Source organism: Neoarius graeffei, chromosome 24, assembly GCF_027579695.1.
Source record: "Neoarius graeffei isolate fNeoGra1 chromosome 24, fNeoGra1.pri, whole genome shotgun sequence".
NCBI lineage: Eukaryota > Metazoa > Chordata > Actinopteri > Siluriformes > Ariidae > Neoarius > Neoarius graeffei.
In genome coordinates, this window is record NC_083592.1 from 19,668,500 (window position 1) to 19,680,700 (window position 12,201).

Genomic DNA, 12,201 nt, shown 5'->3' on the forward strand with positions numbered 1-12,201 from the left:
TTGGCGTCAGCTGGGATCGCCACATCTATCACCACCACCCTCTTCTGCTCTTTGTCCACCACCACTATGTCGGTTGGTTAGCCAGGATCTGTTTGTCAGTCTGGAAGCTGAAGTCCCACAGAACCTTGGCCCTGTTGTTCTCAGCCACCTTCTGTGGTATGGCCCATTGGGACTTGGGTACTTCTATTCCATACTGGTTGCAGATGTTCCTGTATACTATCCCAGCCACTTGGTTGTGCCTCTCCATGTGTGCTGATCCAGCTAGCATCTTACACCCCGCTACTATGTGCTGGACTGTTTCAGGGGCTTCTTTGCACAGTCTGCATCTTGGGTCTGATCTACTCTGGTAGATCCTGGTCTCTATGGCTCTTGTGCTTATGGCCTGTTCTTGTGCTGCCATGATTAGTGCCTCTGTGCTGTCTGTCAGTCCTGCATTATCCAGCCACTGGTAGGATTTCTTGATATCAGCCACTTCCTCTATCTGACGGTGGTACATGCCATGTAGGGGTTTGTCCCTCCAGGTTGTCTGTTCCTCCTCCTCCTCTGCACTCTCATCAGGGTTCTGCTGCCTGAGACATTCACTTAGCAGTTCATCCTTTGGGGCCATCTTTCTAATGTATTCTCGGATTTTCGATGTTTCATCCTGGACCGTGGTCTTGACGCTCACTAGCCCTCGGCCTCCCTCTTTCCGCTTAGTGTATAGTCTCAGGGTGCTGGACTTGGGGTGGAACCCTCCATGCATGGTGAGGAGCTTTCTAGTCTTGATATCTGTGGCTTCTATCTCCACCTTTGGCCAGTTTATGATACCAGCGGGGTATCTGATGACTGGTAGTGCGTACATGTTGATGGCTCGGACCTTGTTCTTACCATTCAGCTGACTTTTCAGGACCTGCCTTACTCTCTGGAGGTATTTGGCTGTGGTTGACTTCCTTGTGGCCTCTTCATGGTTTCCATTAGCCTGTGGGATGCCAAGGTACTTGTAGCTGTCTTGGATATCACCTATGTTGCCCTCTGGTAGGTCAATCCCCTCAGTCCGGACCATCTTGCCTCTCTTTGAGACCATCCGGCCACACTTGTCCAATCCGAATGACATTCCTATGTCATCGCTGTAGATCCGGGTGGTGTGGATCAGCGAGTCTATTTCTTGCTCGTTCCTGGCATACAGCTTGATGTCATCCATGTAGAGCAGGTGGCTGATTGTTGCCCCACTACGGAATCGGTACCCGTAGCCGCTCTTCGTGAAGATCTGACTGAGGGGGTTCAGGCCTATGCAGAACAGCAGTGGTGATAGCGCATCTCCTTGGTATATGCCGCACTTGATGTTGACTTGGGCAATGGGTTTTGAGTTGGCCTCTAGGGTTGTCTTCCACATTTCCATTGAGTTCTGGATGAAGGTCCTTAGGTTCCTGTTGATCTTGTACAGTTCCAGACATTCCAGTATCCATGTGTGTGGCATTGAGTCGTAGGCTTTCTTGTAGTCAATCCAGGCAGTGCACAGGTTGGTCTGTCTCTTCTTACAGTCTCGGGCGACTGTTCTATCGACCAGTAGCTGGTGCTTGGCTCCTCTGGTGTTGCTGCCAATTCCTTTCTGTGCCTCGCTCATGTATTGAGCCACATGCTTACTCATTTTTGCCGCAATGATGCCTGACAGGGCCTTCCATGTTGTGCAGAGACAGGTAATTGGCCGGTAGTTGGATGGGATGGGTCCCTTCTGGGGGTCCTTCATGATTAGGACTGTCCTGCCTTGGGTTAGCCATTCTGGGTGGGTTCCATCCCTCAGCAGCTGGTTCATCTGTGCTGCTAGGCGTTCATGGAGTGCAGTTAGCTTCTTCAGCCAGTACATATGGATCATATCGGGGCCTGGTGCTGTCCAGCTCTTCATCTTTGACACTCTTTCTTGGACGTCTGCCATTGAGAGGGTTACTGGTTCTTGTTCTGGGAGGTTGCTGTGGTCAGCTCTTAGGTCCACTAACCATTGGGCATCGGTGTTGTGTGATGTCTTTCCAGTATTTTTCCACCTCAGCTCTTGGTGGGTCTGACCGGTTGTTGTTCCCCTGCCACTGAGAGTACACCTTGGCTGGTTCAGTGGAGAACAGCTTGTTTATTCTCCTGGCCTCTCCCTCCTTGGTGTATCTCTTCAACCGGGTGGCCAGAGCTGTTAGTCGCTGTTTGGCAGTTTTGAGTGCCTCTGGTATGGAGAGTGAGTTGTACTTCCTGGGTGCCCCTTTATTCACCATGTTCCCTTTCTGTAGTTCAGCTAGCTGGCTAACATCTCTCCGTGCTGCCTTTATCTTGGCCTCTAATCGTCTCTTCCATGGTGGATACTGTTTGTTATGTCCCGAGCCCACCTTGTGTCCAAGCATCTCCATGATTACTGTTTCTGTACTGTGTATCAGCTTGTTGGTCTCATTGATGGTTCTTGTGGAGATTGTCTTCAGAGCAGCATTCACATCTACTAGTAGATCTTCTGAAGGTACTTGGCAACTCAGCTTCGGTATTCGTCGGGGGCTCCAGGTTTCCAGTTGGGTCACGATCTTCCTTCTCAGGTCAGCAGCTCTTGTGTTGAGGCTGTTAGCTGTTGGGGCTTGGTACCCAATCTCTGGTTGTGGGGATGATGATGACATCTCCCTGCTGACCTGTCTTCCTGGCTCCCCCTTGCCGTAGCATCGTTGTTGTGTTTCATTAATCTCTAGTTGTGATAGTAGATTTCGATTATGGATGTTGGAACACTGGGCTAATAGCTGTTTCTTTGTTAGCCTTGATTGTGGGTTTTGAAGTATCCAATGGTCCCACATTCGCTGCATGTATCCCCTCTCTCTGGGATTGCTTGTATAGTAGCATTCCAGCAAATCCGTATTTTCTGTCCTCGTCCATCGATGTCTTGTTCCAGTAGCCCATTTCTCATCAGTTTGCCCTGGTTCCCTAGCAACTGACGCAGACCTTGTTGACCCAGGCGACGTCTGAGCCGGTATGACTCTATCAGTTATGTCTTCACTCATTCCTGAGGTAGGCTGATATATCATGAGGGGTCTTGCCTAAGGACCCTTACTGGATGATGTTTTGCCCCGACCGGGATTCAAACCCCGATCTCCCGCGTCATTCATATATATATATATATATATATATATATATATATATATATATATATATATATATATATATACAGTGTGTATATATATATATATATATATATATATACAGTATATATATATATATATATATATATATAAGGCGTCGCCACCATTGAATGTGAAGGGGACGTGTCCCCCTCACATTTCATAATTCTTCGTTTGGAACCCCCCACACACACATTTAACATAAAATATTAGTTCACCCAGCGCCGTTTCTGTTGGTTCGTGAAAGAATCCATCCCACTTGATCGATAAGAGAATACACATACCACTGAAAATCCACTCCGGGTTTCCCGGGCGTTCCCTACAACAACTCACCGTGCGCAAGTGAATCTTAGCGCGAGCAGAGACATTTTGGTGCAGCTGCTCGAAAGTGGAGGAGGTGACGTCAGCCCCATTGCCACCTCACAATGTCTAGCTTTTGCTAAAACCTTATTCTTTTCTTATATGCCCTCAAAATTAACCCTAGGCCACGTTAAATTAATGTTCAACTAAACAATGAAATAAGTTTAGCCTAATGGGGTATTCTTGGTTGATGATGAATTGTTTGCAGTATTTGCTCCCTCCCCAGACACAATGGACATACTGTAAGGACATTCTTTACAAAGAAGCGGAAAGTAAGTCAAAATTTCCGCACAGGACAGGTTTTTTTGTCCCAATGGAAATGTTAGTGCAGTTAGCTGGCTAGTCAATGTTAGGAGATGTATCAGCTAGCTTAATGTTAGCTGTCATTTAATTCAAACCCAGTAGGCCTACCTTATTGTAATGCCAAGAATGAGGTCAAGTCTGCTCTGATGATATTTATTGATTCCCTGTTGTGATCTGAAGAACTTGTTTTGTCTGGTCTTTGCCAGTTTTCTGGAAAGTAACATGGGAAATCAGTGTATGGGGAAGGAATAGTAGAAAGGAAAGCTTTCTACTACCTCGCTGGATGTTATTCCAGGTGGATTGTGAAGGAAAGGGGGATAAAAGTTATGAAGTGGTAGAAATTGTGGTGGCACCAATGTAAGAAGGAGTTATATCTATAAATCTATTTGTTATACTCATCTGTATACTCTGTTACTGTAGTACCACCATTGCATGTAGGTTGACAAAACTGCACTTGTTCATTGTGTAAAGTTATTTTTTTGTGTCACCGTTGCTTGACACAGTGTGATTTTGTGTTATGAAGTTTGCATGATGCCATGTCATGCCTGTTGATTGTGTGAAATTATGAATATTCTTATTTTTAAACCTACAGTTGAGTGTCACTATTGCTTGGTCCAGTGGCATGTTGTGTTGGATCTAAAACTAAATAAAGAAAACACAAAATAAAATGCACCCGTAAAGTCATTGTTGGTGATAAACTGAGTCACATTCATCTCATTATCTTAGGCATAGCAGTGGGTTTAAAAACAGGCTGATGAATATATGGACTAGTTGAATGAGGACGTATTGTTGAGTCTCTAAAATAGTAATTGAATTAAGTGACTTTTGTAGATAAAATTAGGTGTTTAACAACCTGTTAAAAGTACACCAGAATGCAGGAAATGGCATCTAATTAATTAAAAATTTTCTGGGGAAGAACCCCCAGACCCCCCGCCAGTATGTCCCCCCCACATTAAAAATACTTCTGGCGCCCCTGTATGCGTGTGTGAGATAGATATATAGATATATATATATATATATATATATATATATATATATATATATATATATATATAATATAAACACACATGCATCCGCGTGTGTGTTTATATATATTTTATATATGTGTGCGCGCACACACACGTGTGTGTTTATTTATATAATATATATTTTATATATGTATGTGCGCGCACACATATATATATATATATATATATATATATATATATATATATAAACACAGACACACGTATATACATGTATACATGTGTATATATACATGCATATACGTGTGTGTGTGTGTATGTGTATATCTCATCTCATTATCTCTAGCCGCTTTATCCTTCTACAGGGTCGCAGGCATGCTGGAGCCTATCCCAGCTGACTACGGGCGAAAGGCGGGGTACACCCTGGACAAGTCGCCAGGTCATCACAGGGCTGACACATAGACACAGACAACCATTCACACTCACATTCACACCTACGGTCAATTTAGAGTCACCAGTTAACCTAACCTGCATGTCTTTGGACTGTGGGGGAAACCGGAGCACCCGGAGGAAACCCACACGGACACGGGGAGAACATGCAAACTCCACACAGAAAGGCCCTCGTCGGCCACGGGGCTCGAACCCAGGACCTTCTTGCTGTGAGGCGACAGCGCTAACCACTACACCACCGTGCCGCCCATATGTGTATATATATATATATATATATATCGTATATTGCCAAAAGTATTCGCTCACCTGCCTTGACTCACATATGAGCTTAAGTGCCATCCCATTCCTCATCCATAGGGTTCAATATGATGTTGGTCCACCCTTTGCAGCTAGAACAGCTTCAACTCTTCTGGGAAGGCTGTCCACAAGGTTTAGGAGTGTGTTTATGGGAATTTTTGACCATTCTTCCAGAAGCGCATTTGTGAGGTCACACACTGATGTTGGACAAGAAGGCCTGGCTCTCAGTCTCCACTCTAATTCATCCCAAAGGTGTTCTATCGGGTTGAGGTCAGGACTCTGTGCAGGCCAGTCAAGTTCATCCACACCAGACTCTGTCATCCATGATGAATGGATGGACCTTGCTTTGTGCACTGGTGCACAGTCATGTTGGAAGAGGAAGGGGCCAGCTCCAAACTGTTCCCACAAAGTTGGGAGCATGGAATTGTCCAAAATGTCTTGGTATGCTGAAGCATTCAGAGTTCCTTGACTGGAAATAAGGGGTCAAGCCCAGCTCCTGAAAAACAACCCCACACCATAATCCCCCCTCCACCAAACTTTACACTTGGCACAATTCAGTCAGACAAGTACCGTTCTCCTGGCAACCACCAAACCCAGACTTGTCCATCAGATTGCCAGATGGAGAAGCGCGATTCGTCACTCCAGAGAACGCGTCTCCACTGCTCTAGAGTCCAGTGGCGGCGTGCTTTACAACACTGCATCCGACGCTTTGCATTGCACTTGGTGATGTATGGCTTGGATGCAGCTGCTCAACCATGGAAACCCATTCCATGAAGCTCTCTGCGCACTGTTCTTGAGCTAATCTGAAGGCCACATGAAGTATGGAGGTCTGTAGTGATCAACTCTGCAGAAAGTTGACGACCTCTTCGCACTATGCGCATCAGCATCCGCTGACCCGCTCCGTCAGTTTACGTGGCCTACCACTTCGTGGCTGAGTTGCTGTCGTTCACAAACACTTCCATTTTCTTATAATACAGGGGACAGTTGACTGTGGAATATTTAGGAGCGAGGAAATTTCACGACTGGATTTGTTGCACAGGTGGCATCCTATCACAGTTCCACGCTAGAATTCACTGAGCTCCTGAGAGCGACCCATTCTTTCACAAATGTTTGTAAAAACAGTCTGCATGCCTAGGTGCTTGATTTTATACACCTGTGGCCATGGAAGTGATTGGAACACCTGATTCCGATAATTTGGATGGGTGAGCAAATACTTTTGGCAATTGTGTGTGTGTGTGTGTGTGTCTCAGTGTGTATATACTGTATAATGAGAGAGAGCAATAAATGTAAGTCAATATTTAGTGTGACAATCCCTTGCTTTCTTAAAAAAAAAGTAGTCTCAGGTACAAGTTGTGTAAAGGGTTCTGTACTACTCTTTGTAGAGTTTTTTTGTTTTGTTTTTTAAATTAACGTAGACACATTTCCTTTAAAATTTGTGTCGTAAGGAAATTAGCCGGTTTACTTAACATTTTGCAGAGTCAGCCACAGTTCTTCTGGAGACTGATTTTCACACTTGCTTCTCATTTTTGCATGCAAACCCCATTCGCCTTCATTTTTTTTTTTTGAGATGTGGTCTCTTGAATAATATGCTTGCAAGGGTGCCTGAGACTTTTTTGCACAGTCCTGTGTGCATGCATATGTAATATTCTTGTCTGCTCTCAATGTAGGCTCAGCGCTATATCACTCAACTGAAATCTCAGATCAACAGTCTAGAGGCGGAGTTGGAGGAGCAGAGGGTTCAAAAACAACGTGCCCTTGTAGAAAATGAGCAGCTACGTATGGAACTGGATGCAACTAAACGACGCAATGCAGAACATGAGACAATGCAAGCTACATTTTTGGAAGCTGAGAGTGAGTTTACACACGCATCTTTCATGGCTTCTAAAACCCTGTATTGCTAGAATATAAATGTTTTCACTAATACACAGACTTAGTGTAATAATGCCAGTCTAATTTCTCTCCAGAAAGGTCTCAAGCTACAGAGCTCCGGTATAACAAGCTAAAGGAGAAGCATGCCGAGTTGGTAGCCAGCCATGCAGAGTTGCTTAGGAAGGTGTGTGCGCGCACTGTCGTGTGCATGCATACAATGTTCTTTTGTGTGTGCGTGCACGCACGCACTCTAATGTGTGCATTCATTGTTGTGTGTGCTCTCGTGCATGTGTGCAACATTACGTCTGTGTGTGTGAGGGAGACACAATGGCATGCCCCAAAATTTACATGCCTCTTACTTGCAGAGTGCAGACACAGTGAAGATGTTGTCAGCCACTCAGCAGACCCAGGAGGAGGTGGCCAGAACTAAACAACAGTTATCCTTTGAAGTGGAGAGGATCAAACAGGAGTCTGACATGAAGGTCTCAAACACACAGATGCACCCACACATTTAATTTGTTTTTATTGGTCAGCATTGGTTTTATTTGATCAAATCAACTCTAAGCTATCTCCTACAATGAAACCATGATCGTTTTGTAGTTGGAGGAACAAAAGTTTGAAATGGATAAATTGAGACGAGAGTTGGAAGAGAAGATTGGAGAGATCCAACTAATAAAGGGAATATTACAGACTTGTGAAAAGGTATGTACAGCCATTTGTTTCTATCTGGATAAAATGAAGCAGCATTATGGATTTGAGTGTTTACATGTATGCTCCTAACATTGCCTGTAGGGCAGTGAGCAACTGAGCAACTCCATAACCTCGATGCAGGCAGAAAAGGAGCGCCTAATGCGCTGTGTGAGTGAGAAGGAGGCTGAGCTATCCTCTCTAAAGCAGGCAGCCCAGGTGAAGGAGTCCTCTCTCCAGCAAGAGAGGGAGAGGAGCAGCAAGGAGTTAGGACAACTCCAGGGAAAACTCAAAGAGAAGGTAGGCTGGACTTAGAACTGTTCAAAGGCTAATTTGTCATAACTGGGTAATAACTCCCAATAAGGCAGTGCTAATAGGCATGGCTCATGACATTTGGGGAAAAAGATTCCTCACTTTGAGTTAGACTCTTATAGTCTACATACCATTGGTTCCTCTCAAAGCTCTCCCCTTCGAGGGAAACACTGGGTAATATCAGCACTTCACAGTGCAAGGTGTGTTCACGTTTTGCGTCCTTGACAAAGCATTGCACTGTCGGTCACTAATGGCCCTTTTCCACTGCATGGTACTGGCTTAATTTGACTCTATTCACTTATCAACAGTTTGTCTTCCACTATAGCTGCTGGTCATAGCAATGGTGCATAAAACTGCAGTGATGTCATATTCAATGCAACATACACAAGAACATCTTTATTATTAATATTACTACTTGCATGCATGTTTGTGTGTGCATGCAAAACTGTTATTTCAAGCTGAATTTGCCACAATTTGTTGTTTCTCTAATGTGTTTTGTTCAACAAATCAACACACAAAGTATAAAAGGCTGCATCCAAACTGTCAATGTATTAGAACTGCACAGCACAGTAGGCAATGAATCCACCTACAGGACTCTGCTGTCATAACTTTGGGGGTTCAAATTTTTTTGTTTCACCTATTTAGAGAGCTGAAAAATGGTTTAATTGTTTCAACTCTATGTAATAGATATGGCATTAATTTAAAAAGTTAATAAATTAATCAAATCAGCCAATTATCCACAAGTGTAAGATATATAGCTGATTTATAACATTTTGTCACACAGAACGGCTTATAATAAATTTGTAAGCTGTTCTGTGTGATGAAAGCTTCTGTTTTATAATTGATATAATTGCTTAAACAGTGTATGAACCATGTAATATGTAAGCTACCTTCTCATCATCCCATTTCATGTTCATGTATTATTCAGTAATTCAATCTGGATAAATTAATTTCCCTACATATGAGACCTGAAATGCTAAAAGTATGAGGTTTACTATACACATTGTATTATTTTGGCTACTGGAAAATATGAAGCAAATATGAGCATAAAATATGGTTATTGTATGCAATGAAAGTCAAATTGTAATGTCTGGCAACCATACTTATTTCATTGCATAGGTTTTTGTAACATCTGTGGAAGTGCATGTATACACTACCGGCCACTTTATTAGGAACACCCATACACTTGCTGTTTTATGTAGTTATCTGATCAGCTAATCCCTTGACAGCAGCACAATGCATAAAATCATGCAGATACAAATCAAGAGCTTTAGTTAATTTTCACTTCAAACATCAGAATGGGAAAAATTGTGATCTGTGACTTTTACTGTGGCATGGGTGTTGGTGCCAGATGAGTATTTAAGAAATTTAAGAAATTGCTGCTCTCCTGGGGTTTTTACAAACAGTCTCTAGAGTTTACACAGTGAAAAACAAAAAAAACATTGAATGGGTGACAGTTCTGTGGGTGGAAACACCTTGTTGACAAGAGAGGTCAGAGGAAAATGGCCAGATCGGTTCAAACTGCCAGGAGCTCTTTACAACCATGTTGAGCGGAAAAGCAGCTCAGGATGCAACAGCAGAAGACCACATTGGGTTCCACTCCTGCCAGCCAAGAACAGGAATCTTGGAATCAAGAAAAAGTTTCCATTAAAATGGCTGGTGAGTGTGTGTGCCTGTATGCAGGGGCGGAGCTAAAGGCAGGGTGGGCGGGGCCATGGGCCTTGGGCCCTCCCCCTAGCCATACAGGGCCCCACCCTTTGACATTCAGGCCCTCCCAATAAATGTGCCTTACGCGATTTCATTGGAAATTCCTTGAAATCTACAAGTTTTCACATGATTGCAGACTAGCTGACCTATATATCTCTCATTTTTGCTACACATTCTTATCATGGTTAAAAAATTTTTTAAAAAAACCTGTGAAAGCAGGATAGTTGAGGCTTTTCTTGGATTCGAGATAACTGTGAACGCATCCGCTTCTGAACTAGAGGGCCGAATTATTAGCTGCATTGAAGGGAATAGCTTCGATCTCTCCAGATACCGTGGACAGGGTTATGATGGCACAGTGAACATGAGTGGAATTTATTCTGGTGTTCAAGTGAGAATACCGGAGCGGGAGCCCCTTGCTTTGTACGTGCACTGTGCGGCTCATTGTCTGAATTTGGTACTGAATGATTGTCAAAACTATCCCAGAGATTAGACAGTTTTATGATGTGGTTGCCAACAGTGTTAAGAGATGGGCATTACTTGGCAACTTATTGAGCCCACAGAGCAGGGACATAACCTTGAAACGCCTCTGCCTAACCCGCTGGTCCTCCCGCTACAATGCGCTTTTTGCGTTAAAGTACAGATATGGAGAAGTCATTAAAACTCTCACTTACAAGGGAGAAAACGAATGAACGAGATGAAGCAGATGCACTTATAAAGGCCAATACTAAATTTCAGGTCATATTTTTAATCAGCCTTCAGACAAAGATTTTGGAGCGCACTAATGCCATCTCAAAGTTACTGCAGGAGAAGAAGACCATTGATCACCTCAAAGCGTCTGCATTATTGCAGAATGCTATACAAACTCTACAGGAGTACAGGGAGCAGTTTGATGAGGCAAAGGCTTCCACTCTGGCATTGGCTGTGAAATGGGGCAGTCAAACGCAATTTGTAGCCACCAGGTTGAAAAAAGTGAAGCGCCACTTTGATCACCTTCGCGAAGACAGTCGGCTTTCCGATGCAGAACGTTATTTTCGAGTGAATGTGTTCTATGCATGCCTTGATGTAATCATTCAGCAACTGTCACAAAGGTTTGTCAGTTTAAATCGGACTGCTCATTTGTTTGAGGCTATTCATCCAAATATGCTCCAGCATGCCAAGGACGAGGAGCTATATGAAGTGGCCCGTCGACTGTGTGATCACTATAGTCGGGATATTGACTCCAGATTTCCTGGTCAACTATTGTCATTTAGGGCTTGTTTCAAGGAGCAGATAGCGAGAGACACATCTGTGCTTAGCCTGGCCAGGTTGCTGGTAGTAGATCATCCAGCAGTAACTTCTACATTTAGTGAGGTGTGCACGGCCTTCTTGCTTTTTCTCGCTGTCCCCGTCTCAGTTGCGACAGCAGAGCGCTCTTTCTCCAAATTAAAATTGCTAAATTATCTCAGAAGCACAATGGGTCAAGAAAGACTCTGTGGATTGGCCATTTTATCAATTGAGAATGAGCAAGCAAGAGCGCTTAACATCCCTCAAATAGTCGACGACTTTGCAGAGCGCAAGGTGCATCGAATGCCTTTTTAATAACGAGCGCAGGTTTCCGTGTCGGCTTTGTAGTTGAAGATGTGCTTACACAATGAGGGTGTATCATTCATGATTGCTGGATTTTTTTTGTTGTTTAGTGTCTATTTAGAACATAATAAAAAATGAATGGAAAATACAGGCTATGTAAGCCTATAAAAAATAAAATAATTAAAAAAAAAACTGAGCAAGTTCTGTTCTAATATAGCCTGATTATATGCCGCAGGCCTTCTGTTTGTTTGCAATTTCGCCATGGCTGGGTCCAAAGGCTACGTTTTTAAAAACTGCTTTTTGTTAGATATAGCCTGAGTAGGCCTATATGCCACAAGCCTTCTAATTTGTTTGTTTGCAATTTCGCCATGTGGGGGGCCCTGATTGGTGTTTTGCCCTGGGGCCTTGTGTGCAGTTATTCCACCACTGCCTGTATGTATATATGTGGATATTATGCCCTTTTTCTCTTGAGCCTTTGCCCCCAACATGTCTGTGCATGAGCCTTCCAAAAGCATAGTCAGTGTAGAGGTGGTAGCTATGAGGTCAGATGCTTGAATGCAGGCATTGTC

The 12,201-nt window shown here is 43.6% G+C and overlaps 1 protein-coding gene across 1 annotated transcript in view; it reads left to right on the forward strand.

Moving 5' to 3' along the window:
• LOC132872216 (huntingtin-interacting protein 1-related protein-like) overlaps positions 1 to 12,201 on the forward strand; it is a 266,642-nt gene that overhangs the window by 206,473 nt on the left and 47,968 nt on the right. Inside the window, exons 14-18 of the mRNA XM_060906869.1 lie at positions 7,159 to 7,342; positions 7,456 to 7,544; positions 7,726 to 7,842; positions 7,961 to 8,062; positions 8,153 to 8,347. Of these exons, the coding sequence (XP_060762852.1) occupies positions 7,159 to 7,342; positions 7,456 to 7,544; positions 7,726 to 7,842; positions 7,961 to 8,062; positions 8,153 to 8,347 (687 nt within the window). The remainder of the gene's footprint in view (positions 1 to 7,158; positions 7,343 to 7,455; positions 7,545 to 7,725; positions 7,843 to 7,960; positions 8,063 to 8,152; positions 8,348 to 12,201) is intronic.